This window comes from Sphaerodactylus townsendi, linkage group LG11, assembly GCF_021028975.2.
Source record: "Sphaerodactylus townsendi isolate TG3544 linkage group LG11, MPM_Stown_v2.3, whole genome shotgun sequence".
In the NCBI taxonomy this organism is placed as follows: Eukaryota; Metazoa; Chordata; class Lepidosauria; order Squamata; family Sphaerodactylidae; genus Sphaerodactylus; species Sphaerodactylus townsendi.
In genome coordinates this window covers 21909378-21923229 of record NC_059435.1, presented here as the reverse complement: position 1 = coordinate 21923229, position 13852 = coordinate 21909378, and the positions used below count along the sequence as shown (strand labels likewise).

The following is a 13852-nucleotide window of genomic DNA, read 5'->3' as shown; positions in this document are numbered from 1 at the left end:
TGCACAAAACTGGGTTTTCCATTTGAATATTTATTTGGAAGAATCTCTAGAAAGAACCGCTTACGTTTTCGGTTTCGGCTTAGTTAGGTCCCTTCCACACATGCAGAATAATGCACTTTCAATCCACTTTCAATGCACTTTGAAGCTGGATTTTATTGTGCGGAATAGCAAAATCCACTTCCAAACAATTGTGAAAGTGGATTGAATGTGCATTGTTCTGCATGTGTGGAAGAAGCCTAATTAGCTTCTCTTTTCAGCTTTAAAATCTGTCTTCATGAATGAAAATTTAACACAAAATACACACGAAAATGTTAAGAGCATATAGAGTTCAGTTTTTTTCTCACAATAACAGCTTGCAGGAGTTCAGTTTGAATCAGCTTTGAAATCTGCCATTGTGAAAGGAAAGGAAATTTAGACGGGAAGGCGGAATTACGTAGAATGATTGTGTCCTTAATGTCTATATAACTATTGCCCCATATTAAGATGGCAGCACCTTAGAGAAACTGGTATGTGAAGTCCTAAGAAAGTCTTCACAAAACCTCACTCACATCTATTCAATGTGGCTTCCTCGGGAAAGTGCTCTTGGGATAAATTTGGAAGCACTGCTCCCTTCATCGTTGTGGCACAGTACATACATGACTTTGATAACTGTGTGATCAATCCTCTCTGTGTCAAACAGCCACAAAATGAATGAGCACTGAATTTATTTATTTATTACTTATTACTTATTTACTTATTTACTTATTATATTTATATACCGCCCTCCGCAAAGGCTTCTTTGGACCCAAAGAAGAAACTGCCTCTGGTTTTCAAGCAATAGAGCCAATTCACATATTGTGAGCATAAACTCAATCCAGGGACCCACTGGACCACTGAAGAGTTGGTTTTTATACCCTGCTCTTTGCTACCTTGAAGGAGTCTCAAAACAACTTATATTCTCCTTTCCCACAACCTTGTGAGGTAGGTGGGGCGGAGAGAGTTCTGAGATAACTGTGACTAGCCCAAGGTCACCCAGCAGGTTTTACATGGAGGAATGGGAAAACAAACCCAGTTCACTGGATTAGAGTCTGTTGCTCATGTTCTGAGTCTGACGCTCTTAACCACTACACCACACTGCCTCCAGGATTTAATGAGGTACCCTGGATGGAATGGCAACATTTTTAGAATTAGAATAACTACTCTTTGAAAAGATGTTTAAGAGATCGTCATTGTGTTATTTGGCAATAGTGATGACTTAATGCTCACCTGCAGGAATTGAGGAGATCCCATATCTCATGTCATCATGTTAAATCTTAAGGGTTGGGGATCCAGCCCCAACTAATGTACCTCTAATATGTGAAGTAAATATGCAGAGATTCCTGCATATGCAGAGATACCGCAGTGGTGGCGAACCTATGGCACTCCTGATGTTCATGGACTACAATTCATGGCCAATTGGCCATGCTGGCAGGGGCTGATGGGAATTGCAGTCCATGAACATCTGGAGTGCCATTGGTTCGCCCACCATGGCCATAGAGATACCTACCACAGGAATGGTAAGTGTTCATGTCCCAGATTTGAGGATCTTTATTCAATGTCCCTGCCTCTCACGCCCACAGATTCTACAGCTCACTTAAAACCAGCCAGAGAAATAATTTGAACAAAACTTTCAGATCAAATTAAGTATTTCTTGGGTTTTGGGCATTTACCAAAAATTCCTGCTACAGTATCTGAAAACTGCCAAGAAAATAAGAAGCAGAATAGAAATAAACAGTCGAGCCCGGAAGGGGATGAGCAGTACAGAAATGTAATAAAATGAAGAAATAAATTTTGGGGGGGAGACCAAAATGGACTGACCTGGCTGGCAGAGGAGGGTCAGCTTTGCCAGCTACCAACCACGAAGACCTGTGGTAGGCATATCTGTATCTTTTATTGTCCACAGGGACGATATCCATGAGCACGATGAACTTGGCTTCCAGATCCACGCCCGAAAAGGAAACTCTGATGGTTGGAAACATTCTTCTGAAACAGGCAGAAGCAAAGGAGGTGATGGGAGACATACAAATAAGGCCCCAGAGAAAAGATTCCTTTGGAAACTGATCGGAAACAGACACGATGGCAGGGCCACCAGAGAGGAAGGGAAATTCCAAACATGCTTGCATATCTTTGTTTAGTAAGGTTTAAAAACAAGCTAAAGCGCCCTGCAAAAGATGTGGATTGAAGCCACTCCATATTTCAAACATTGGAAATAATATGGACTGGCTTCAATCCACATCTATTGCAGGGTGCTTTGGCTTGTGGGGAGCCATAAGTCATACACCCCATTCCCAGTGGTGGAATTCAGCCAGTTCGCACCACTTCGGCAGAAGCGGTTGTTAAAATGGTGCTTGTAAACAACCCGTTGTTAAATTATTTGAATCCCACCACTGCCCATTCCCAATATATTTAAACATTATAATATATATATATACTGCTGGAAGACTTGCCCTTCTCCCCTTTAAGTTGTGCGCTGAATGGCCGAAAACTTATGGATGAGGAAGAGAAGATGAGGAAGAGATGCAGCGGTAGAAGCAGCTGATCTGGGAGGACCAGAGGTGAGATCCAGCAGGTTCTCACAGGTTCCTGAGAGTAGGTTACTAATTATTTGTGTGTGCCAGAACTTGAAGCAGTCTAGCAGGAGGTGCACTGGCGTGCATGGCAGCCTACGCCTGCGTGCATTTGTTTCCCGCCCAAGGACCGGCGCAGAGGCTGCGTCCTTGCCACAGCCCTGCCCAGGAATGCCACGCCCCCGTCGTGCCCCGCCCAGCCCCATTGGCGCTACGCCACAGTTTGAATCTCACCACCATGGGAACCTGTTACTAAAATTTTTGGATCCCACCACTGGGGAGGACCCATGGCCACAGGGTCTTCGGAGACCATGAACCATACTGAAAAGGGGGGTGAGGGCATAGTCGGCTGAATGGAGACTGCATGGGAGGCGGGAAGAAAGTGGGGACAGGAGAACGAAGCCACAGTTCGATATGTCGATCTCCAACATCTGTATTGCATCTCCTCCCCCCCACGTTCTGGCAGTGCGGGGAAGGTACGTGCAAGTCTGGGCTTTGGACGAGACACAGAAACATGAGTCATCCGTGCTTCTGCTCTGTATCACGCCCCAAACCACCCACTGTTAAGCTCCCACGCCCCTTAACGTTGCACACGAACAGCCCACTCCTAAACAGAGACTTCCTGAAGAGGGGGATTGGCATTCTCAGACACCCTGAGCCCTTGGTCTGGCCGTGTGTCGGGACCTTCTGCAACTCTTGGCCAACAACTCTGCAAGCAGCTCAAGCCACATCACCCGTTACTTGTTTCAGAACATGTGGAAGATGTTCTAGAGACCTACTGGGGATCTGTGACTGGTAGCAGCCCACTGTTGCATGGACTCTTTCTGGCAAGCCAGGGTTGGCCTGTATGTGAAGTAGCCTTCAAAACAATTTCCCATGCAGTCATTATGGAGACAATCGGAAACACTCTTTAGCACCTCTCCTAAGATCAACATCTGCTGGTGTCTTATGAATTCCGGCCATAATTAATGCATGAAAAAAAAACGTGCAATTCATGGACAGCAAAAAATAATAATTTGCCCAATTGGCTTGCATGCATCAGACTCCCCACATCAAAAGAACCCCTGTTGGCCTCCTCGAGTATACATTACACTCTTTTAATGTAATGATGACCTGTACTCCTCCACTCAATAAAGGGGGGAACCTTCCTCCAACCTGACAAGGAAAGCTGGAAGAAGATGTCCCACTGTGCTGAGCCGATTATAGGGCAACATAACACCTCGTTGTGTGTGGTTCTCCATAGAGAACAAAACGGCAAGCCCCTGTCCTGAGGAAGTTGCAATCTACACTTTGAATCAAGATATGAAACAAAGACAGGAACACAGAGAGGAAGTGACTGTTGTGGGTTTTCAGGGCTGTGTTGCTGTGGTCTGGTAGGTTTTGCTCGCCGCTATGGCTGGCACCTTCAGAGGCATGTCATGGTAAGATGGCCAGTGCAATGTTGTGATTAAGAGTGGTGGACTCTAATCTGGAGAACTGGGTTTGATTTTCCACTCCTCCAGGTGAGCAGACTCTTATCTGGTGAATTAGATTTGTTTCCCCACTCCTACACATGAAGCCTGCTGAGTGACATTGGGCTAGTCACAGTTCTTCGGAACACTCTCAGCCCCACCTCACAAGATGTCTGTTGTGGGGAGAGGAGGGGAAAGGAGCTGGTAAGCTGCCTTGAGTCACCTTAGGAGCAGCAGTGGCGTAGTGGTTAAAAGCAGGTGCATTCTAATCTGGAGGAACCATGTTTGATTCCCTGCTCTGCCAACTGAGCTGTGGAGGCTTATCTCGAGAATTCAGATTAGCCTGTGCACTCCCACACACGCCAGCTGGGTGACCCTGGGCTAGTCACAGCTTTTCGGAGCTATCTCAGCCCCACCCACCTCATAGGGAGGGAGGGAGGAAGGGCAAGGAGATTGTCAGCCCCTTTGAGTCTCCTACAGGAGAGAAAGGGGGGATATAAATCCAAACTCTTCCTCTTCTTACAGAAAAGAAAGATGTGGTCTAAGCCCAAATTCCCCCTCTGCTGCCACCTTTTCTTCTTTTCAGTGATATACATCTCATGATGCCGGCCACAGATATGGGTGAAACGTTAAGAGCAGAAAGTAGAAGACGACAGCCACACAGCATGGAAAACCGACCACAGGGAGTTGATTCTGGCTGTGAAAGTCTTTGACAATACAAAGAGGGGAAGATGGTTTCCTTTCCACTAATACACACTGAAGGCCAGTTTGAGGTGCATTTCTGGTGGTGGAAAGTGCTGCTTTATGACAATCTTGCAGGGTTTTCGAGGCAAGAGGCTAACGAAAGTGGAGTGTCATTGCCTGCCTCGGTATAGGGTATAGGGACCCTGGACTTCCTGGATGGTCCCTCACCCAAATACTAACCAGGCCCAACCCTGCTTAGTTTCTGAGATCAGACTGGTCTGGGCCATATGGGTTAGGGTATTTCGAGGGTCGTCTTAATGGAGGTGTTGATCACCCGTCATACAAAGCTGCCTCACACTGAATTACACCATTGCTCTATTATATCCTACTCAAATTGGCTGAGACTCTCCAGGGTTTCAGGTAAAAGGTCTTTCACATCACCTACAAGTGGTAGAAAGCGCAATCAAGCCACAATTGACTTGTGGTGACCCTGTAGGGTTTTCAAGGCAAGTGACAGAAGAAGAAGAAGAAGAAGAAGAAGAAGAAGAAGAAGAAGAAGAAGAAGAAGAAGAAGAAGAAGAAGAAGAAGAAGAAGAAGAAGAAGAAGAAGAAGAAGAAGAAGAAGAAGAGTTTGCATTTGTACTCCACCTTCTCTTCCTGTAAGGAGATTCAAGGTGGTTAACAAGCTCCTTTCTCTTCCTCTCCCCACAACAGACACCTTGTGAGGTGGGTGGGGCTGAGAGAGTTCTGAAGAACTGTGCCTAGCCCAAGGTCACGCAGCAGGAATGTAGGAGTGCTGAAACACATCTGGTTCACCAATAAGCCTCTATCACTCCAGTGGAGGAGTGGGGAACCAAACCCGGTTATCCAGATTAGAATCTACCTGCTCTTAACCACTACACCACGCTGGATGGTTGCCATTGCCAGCCTCAGCATCACCTACTACACCTTTTAAGCCGACGATGGCAGGGATAGAATCTGAGATCTTCTGCATGTCAAGTAGACTCTCTACCTCAACACCACAACCCCGCTGCTAACATTTATTCACACTCTCCAGAAAAGCATCCACAGAGAAAAGAACACCGCTTTTTTCTAGACATAATTTTTTGCTCAGATTGCTGTGACCCAAGAAGAAAAGAAACTGTTCTGAAGGAGTTTATTTACTGAGGCCCCTTCCGCACATGCAAAATAATGCATTTTCAAACCACTTTCACAACTGTTTACAAGTGGATTTTGCCATTCCGCACAGCTTCAAAGAGCATTGAAAGCAGTTTGAAAGTGCATTATTCTGCATGTGTGGAATGAGCCTGAATAAATCCCAAGGTCCAATTCTTGGCACAGTTGTGTCAGATTTCAAAGGAGAAATTGCCAAGTCAGTCAAAAGAGGATGCCTGCCTCCAAACAGCATGAAACTGAATCTGGATGTCAAACAGCAGAATCCGAAGGGGGCCCTGAAGCCAGGCCTTTTAGATAGCAATGGGACAGTGAGATAATTACAGATCACCCTCTAATCTGGTGTGTGTGGGGGGGGTGGTAGTGGTGGTGGTGGTGGTGGTTTCAAGCTCAGCCACCCCAGGGACAATAATCCAGAACAACTGATATTTTGAGTTTGTAAAGTTATAAACTGGGTCCTTAATATTTCACCCAATAATATCTTAAATCATAGAAGTTATCCAAACATACTAAGCATTAAAAGGAGGTGGAGTTCCTTCAGGGATGCTTTAAAACAAAACATACCCATTTCCCCTTTTCAGTACGATCCGGCTTTAAGTGAAGCTGTAATTATACCCTCTTGATATTGAAAGTGTTTGTTGCAAAATGAATAATTGGATGTCTCTTTTGGTGAACACATCAGGCTTGAGTAGAAAAGCCTGCTCTCATTCTGCTCTGCTCCTAAATCTCGACAACAGTAAGAACTAAATAATCATATCGGTGGCATAAACATAACACCTCAAATTCTGTTCCTCTTTTCATGGCAGTGCTGATGCTTTACAGGGCAGGCGGCACACAATTTTCTGAGACTCCCAAATTTGATCAAATTGATCTGTATGTTGATCAATTTGATCAAATTTGGGAGTCTCAGAAAATTGTTTATTTGCTTGTTTATTTGGGAGTCTCAGAAAATTGTTTATTTGCTCGTTTCATTCAGGCGTTTTTTAAAAAACCCTTTCTCCCCACAGACCCTTCCTTTCCACAAATATGGATACCCAGCTCAACTCAATATTTTGTAGATCTGTTTTCATAAGGAAACCAAAGGAAACAAACCTAATCCCTCAGTTCTGCGCTGTTTACAAAATAAAGGCAAGAAGAGGAGGAGGGGGAGGAGGAGGAGTTTGGATTTATATCCCATCTTTCTCTCCTGTAAGGAGACTCAAGGTGGTTTATAAGCTCCTTTCCCTTCCACAGACACTTTGGCCCCTTCCGCACACACAAAATAATGCGTTTTCAAACCACTTTCACAACTGTTTGCAAGTGGATTTTGCTATTCCGCACAGCTTCAAAGAGCACTGAAAGCAGTTTGAAAGTGCATTATTCTGCGTGTGCGGAATGAGCCCTTGTGAGGTGGGGCTGAGAGAGTTCCAAAGAACTGTGACTAGCCCAAGGTCATCCAGCAGGAATGTAGGAATGCACAAACACATCTGGTTCACCAGATGAGAACAATCTGGGGAACCTACAAGGCCCCAAGGTGGGCCAAGTGACATATGCAGGTTTATCACCTCAGTGACTGCAACATAAATCAATTACATGAATGTGTGAAATGGCCAGGGCAGGTCAAACCCAGTTTTAACACTGCCCGATACCCAATGCTGTTCACATGGAAGGCCACAAAGTGCGGAGGAACAGCATAAAGAGCTACAAGTGGCCAATGAGGGACTCAGCTCTTCTTTATAAAGAATGGGAAACCTTTCCTAGCAGAAATCTGCAAGAGGAGGCGGCAAACCTGAGAGGTGGCTATTCTCCATTCCCAAACTACAGCCCCTTCCGCACATGCAGAATAACGCACTTTCAATCCACTTTCACAATTGTTTGCAAGTGGATTTTGCTATTCTGCACAGCTGCAAAGTGATTAGAAAGTGGATTGAAAGTGCGTTACTCCGCATGTGCAGAAGGGGTCTGTGTGCACTTCTTTCTACCAAATAGCTCTCATCTGTAAATTCTCTAGGTGACCTCAGACAAGTCATCCTTTCTCTGCCTTGCCCGCAGGGTCGGTGTGAATAAAACAGAGGAGCAAAGGGAATGCCCTGAGCTTCTGGGGAGAAGAATGGGGATTAAAAAGTACTCTGTAAATAAAATGGTTTCACATACTTGGGGCTGTCCCACAGCGGGTGACCAGGACATAAAAATATGGGTACCTGTCCTTACTGTTAAGGGGAAAGAACTTTCAGGCTATGTGTGTGTGTGGGGGGGGGGAGGTCTTACCTCCCAGATTTGGTGATGATCATCTCGGTGCCCAGCTCGTGGAATTTGTCCCAGAGGTCCTTGGTTTCCAGGCTGCAGGAGATCTTGGCCATTTCCTCGCTGGGGACGGTGGGGGTGGTGGGAATCAGGGGCTCGGTGCACAGCGAAGAGGGGCTACCCCCGCCACTGAAGTCCCCATGGGGGTCCAAGGCCGGCAGGTCGGTCAGAGGCTGAGAGCAGGAGGACTTCTCCACGAATTGTTCTGAAAGGAGAAAAGAGGAGGGGGCGGGAAAGGGGGACGGCCAAGTGAGAAAGAGCCTGGCCAGGTACAACTGCATCCACTTCAAAGAAACCCAAATCGCCCGCTCAAAAAAAAAGGCCAGAAGATCTACTGCGGTGAAATTGACAAGCAGGAGAAATTGACAAGCTTCTAGAAATGAAATTGACAATCACGAAATCGACAATAGTAATTGTAGTGGATCAAGTCAACCTCTCTCTCTCTCTTTCTCTCTTTTTCGATTTGTTGAATTGTTTGCTTTTCTAAAGATAAAACTGAAAACGCCCCCCCCCCCCGGCCCTTGTCTAAACGCCCATCCTTTTGAATAAACGGCCCGTGGAAAACTACAGGGGACAGCAACAGAAACCAACCCCACTCCAACCCCTTTTATTTCAGTGGCGGAATTGACGCATCTGCTGAAATCTCTCCAACAGATTCAGACTGGCTCAGGGCGGGCTGGATTGACCCCCGCAGCCAGAAACACACTGGGAGCGCCTGATTCCGCACAGCATATTTATAGCGATTGCAACTCGTCATAAATATGCAGTGCGGAAGCTGTAAGATCACGTTATCCCGGTGCTGCCAGTAAAACACCTTGAGATCCTAACCAGACTTTATACCCTTCTAAACCCGCTGACATCCTGTCACTGCTTACATTAAAACCACAACAACACTGCAGTGTTGGGCTCGTTTACTTGGGCATAAACGCAGTGGAGCCCTTTGGAATTTACTTCCGAGTAAATATCCTGTTAGAGTTGACACAAAAGCACCTTTTTGTGGTTTCCTTTCTCTGTGTTGCTCTTCGGAGGGCAGCTTGAACCCGAGGACTACAAAGCTCACCCGCCGTCACGTCAAATTACGGAGGATTACAAGCGATAAACGTTATGGGTTTTTTTTTTATGTTGTAGAGAGAAAGTTTATTTCTGCGGCTGCTGCTTTTCCATTCTGCACGCTGTAATTAGGTTTGTTTGTTTTTGTTTTAAAATTGGTATAGGTAAATCAAGAAGGGTGGGGGAGTAATCGGCAATTTCCTGGAAGAATGCGCAGACTTTCGATTTGCACAGGACGCTTGGCGCGGCGGCACGGAAAAGACCCCTAACGGTCTTGCTTGGGACAGGCACTGGGGTGGTTTTGCTGGTGTCCTAAACCTCTCAAAATCGCTTCCCCCCACCCCCCGCCTCCTCCGTCTGTTGCGGCCAAATTCAAGAGAGGTCTGCTAGCCCCTGAAAGACCGACCAGGCTAGGCTGGATCGACGCTGTTAGTTTGTCAGTGGGCTTTTGTGGGACGCCGCAACAGACAGACCCAGGCGGCGTCGGCACTGCAAACAGCCCGGGAAGGGGGTCCGATCAAAGGTTCACGGATCGCGCCGGGCCGAGGCGAGCTTTAGCTTCAGCTCGGCGAGGAATCTTAATAACCTGGGTTTTCAATAGTGATTCTTCTCCAGCGAACGCCCAGCTGTCCGGGCTTGGGGGCACCGGCCTCGGAAGAGTCCCGAGAAACTCCGCAGGTCTGCCTCGCGCGTAAAAGTTAAACGGAAACTCCAGAATGCCCCCCCCCCTTTTAAAAATCTAGCACGAGATTTTGCAGGCGACATTTTTCACTCTTCAGACGCCCAGAAGAGGAGACAGTGGGTCCTTGCGGGGTTGGCGTGCGGGAAACCGGATATGGACAGGATGCACAGGATGAACCAGAGTGGGGGATTAGCCCGGGGGCCCCCTCCAAGCACTTTTAATAACTTTTAAAAACTAGCTATTGCAGCAGAACTTGCTGAGATCAAAGATAGGGGAAGGAGGGCGGTGGTGTGGGGGCTCAGATGGGGGCCCATCTCTCAGGCCCCGCTGTCTCCAGAACTTTCTAGCTGTCTTGGATCCGAGATTTCCGGCCTCTTGCCCGGAGGAGAAGGGACCTAGTTGGTTCCGAAGAGATCCACGCGAAAGCCGAAGCTGGATCCCGCAAGGAAGGACAGGTATTCGACCCTGACAGGTGTGTTTTGTGTTTTCAAGAGGGGTCGTTCCACAACACGTTTAGATCCGCATCAGAGGCGCAAAGGGAGTTTACATAAGAGTGGGTGGAAGAGCCGGACAGACCAGGCAGGATAAAGACGCGAAAATCTCGCCCGAATAAAGTGGAAGCAACGTCAAGTGACCGTTCTGTCCCGTAGCGAAAGTTATAATTCCAGGGGAGGGGGCGCTGGCCCTTTAAGGACTGATGACATTTATTCCCACAGAACATTTCATGAGTTTACTGCACCAGTAGGCGCCCCTAGCAAACATATCGGCTTACAACGTTAAGAGTAAACATATTTGCGTTGGGACTGTGCACAACACGATGCAGCCAGCTCTGGCTCCCCAAAACTCCTGCGGGAATATACGTGGTTAGTCCTTAAAGGGCCACGGGGCTCCTGATGCGTTGCGCAAAGGTTAGCAGCCGGTGAGTCTCCCCAAAGCCCCAACCCGCCGAGAAAGTTCTCTTCCCCATGCCTTGTCGGGAAGGCAAGCAAGATCTCCCAACAGGGCGGGATCCGGAGAATTTCTCCTGGCCCTCCTGCCAAGAAGTTTGGGATTCCAGCTGATAAGGGGCTCTCGACTGGACGACTCCGTTTGATTGAGAGCAGGGAAGCTGGTCCTAATGGCCCCGATAATCTTCACCCTTTAAAAAAGAAACCACTTGAAACCCCTTTCCCTAGGGGTGGGGTCCTGAGGGTCTAGCTGCAAGAGCCCTTTGGAAGGGAAACCCAAAATATATCTTTCCTTGAGGACTGAAATCAACCAGAGACAAGGACCACCATCGAAAAGGAGCGACCCCCCAGCAATTCCCGGTCCCCGAGGATGTAACTGGACCTAATGGGCATGCTCCTTCACCCTGCACAGCCTGACTGTCTGGGGAGTCATTCCCATTTAGCTCCGGGATATCTGACTGCCTAGTAAACTGGTTTATGCAGCCCCTTTTCAGACGAAGTGCAGTCCAACAGGATGGGAATTGTGTTGGGGGTTCACGATCCCGCAGGAGACAGAATTAATCTCGTGGAAACCCAAGAGCCGCACGTGCAGAATAATGCACTTTCAATCCACTTCCACAATGGTTTGCAAATGGATCTCGCTATTCCGCACAACAAAATCCAGCTGCAAAAGGCACTGAAAGGGTGTGGAAGGGGCCTAAGCAAAGCCTGCAGGTTCCCCTGCGCTTTGGAACCCAGAGGTATATTTCCTCACCCCCTGACCAGTCTTGAGCCCCACCCCTCCCAGGCTGCTGACATTGGGGGCGTCGACTGCTGCTTTTTCACCACCCGGCTTGGAGCATGACCCACAGGGCATTCATTTCTCTTGAGGAAGTCCCTTCTAAATGAATGGCTTTTACTCTGGGGCATTGCCATTCGCTGAAGCGGGCGAAGTTCCCAGAACTCCTGGGCGAACTGGGACCTTATAATCATGTTTACATTGAGATGAATCTTTCAGACTCTAGAGCAGTGATGGCGAACCTTTTCGAGACCAAGTGCCCAAACTGCAACCCCAAACCCACTTATTTATCCCAAAGTGCCAACATGGCAATTTAACCTGAATACTGAGGCTTTAGTTTAGAAAAAATGGTTGGCTCCGAGTCGTGCGTTACTCAGGAGTAAGCTTGGTGGCAGTTGGTGGCTTTGCTTTGAAGCAACCGTGCAACTCTTCCAACGGGTGAATCACAACCCTAGGAGGGTTTACTCAGAAGCAAGCCCCATTGCCAGCAACTGAGCTTACTCCCAGGTAAAGGATCGTGCTTTAATTCTTCGAATGAAAATCAGTGGGGTTTAACAGCCCTTAACAGGGTTACCTACACTGCCTCCCCAAAACTAGGTCTTAGGTTTAATGCTAATAATCGAGCCCAGCGGCCCAGGCCAGCCTAGATGGGGGGGGGGGGGCATTCTGTTTGCAGAGAGGGCTCTGCGTGCCACCTCTGGCACCCGTGTCGCCACCACTGCTCTAGAGGGGATGTTATCAATACCCTTGTGCAATCGGATATAAACCCCGTTTGTTTAGGACCAGCCTCGCGAAACGGCCTGCGCTTATTTCGTAGGAAAATCGTGCACGGGAAGGCATTCTCCGCTCGCCCATTTCAGACAAGTTAAAGCGTTTTTTTTTAAATTTTAATTAACTGTCACCCCAGTACTTGTCAACAAATCAGACTCCACAGTTTTGCAGAATTCTGTACGCGTTGGGACTTTAAAGTGGTGTCCTGGGGAAGGGGGGGAGGCGGTGCGCGCTTTGCTGTAGGGCAAAATGCACACGTTTGCACCTTGATCCCGCACCGGGTTACTCGGAAGTAGAGTCCCTTCATAGGAGGTGCGATATAAGAATATTTGGCACCGCTTCTTTCCCTTTCTTGAGAGTGAAAGTGCGGTATCTTTTAGCCTGGATGTCCGAAAACAAAATAAATGCGAACTGGGACAAACTGGTGGGAAGAAACCCCAAGTTCCCCCTATTATGAGGTCGAGTCCCTTTTTCCTTCAACAGCTGCGGGTGAGCTGCATATTCCGAACAGGCACTCTTGCAATGTCCACACCTCTTGGAAGAGCCAGTCAATATCCTTCTATTGCCCAGATGTTGTGGAGAAAACCACCATGTGCAAGTTCAGACCTGGCTCCCCCTCACCCAAATTGCTCGAAATAACCCAGGGAATTCCAGCAGATCTAGGTTCCCTTCCGCACACGCAGAATAATGCACTTTCAATCCACTTTGACAATTGTTTCAAAGTGATGTTGCTATTCCGCACAGTGAAATCCCGCTGCAAAGGACACTAACAGTGGATTGAAAGTGATTATTCTGCATGTGTGGAAGGGGTCTTAGCCAGCTCTGGCTGTGACTGACTAAACAGAATTGGAGGCGCCCAATTGGAGGCCATCTCCTCTGGCCGCTGAAAAGTCAGCAGTACTGGAGGCAACACAGCAGGAGCGGATTCACGATCCAAAGAAAGCGGAGCACTGTGCCGGCGGGGCAGGACTTTTATGGCGAGAGCTTAGACTCTGCCGCTGAAGTCAATGGAGCTGGAAGATGCTCCGGTGCCTCCAGTCTTTCCGGATCCTTGCAAAGCAGAAATTCAACTCAACCTCCCTTTAAAACAGGTACAGTTTACTCAATAGATTAGTTTTTTAAAAAAAGTCCTAGTGGGTTTATCCGCTCCAAAAGACCCGCTCCTTCTCAATGACACCACAAATTAAAAACTTAAACATATGGACTTTACTATTTTGTTCCTGGGGAAACTGGAGGGGCGGGGGGGGGGGGGGGGAGACCAGAGTTTCCTTGGAGGCTCCAAGAGAGATACAGACAAGCTGCTAATTTTTGGTTCTCCGGGGAAAGTCTTTGCAAAAATCTCACTTGGCCAAATCTGGGAACTAACGAACATCCCAAACTATCTGCGGTCTTCAGGGCTTGGATGGGGGTGGGGGTGGGGGGTGGGACACTGAATTATTTCCCTGTAA

The 13852-nt window shown here is 47.7% G+C and overlaps 1 protein-coding gene across 1 annotated transcript in view; it reads right to left on the bottom strand.

Moving 5' to 3' along the window:
* TBX20 (T-box transcription factor 20) overlaps positions 1–13852 on the bottom strand; it is a 51772-nt gene that overhangs the window by 35848 nt on the left and 2072 nt on the right. The window contains exons 2-3 of the mRNA XM_048510459.1: positions 8141–8381; positions 1837–2001 (exon numbers count right to left, since the gene is read on the bottom strand). Of these exons, the coding sequence (XP_048366416.1) occupies positions 1837–2001; positions 8141–8381 (406 nt within the window). The remainder of the gene's footprint in view (positions 1–1836; positions 2002–8140; positions 8382–13852) is intronic.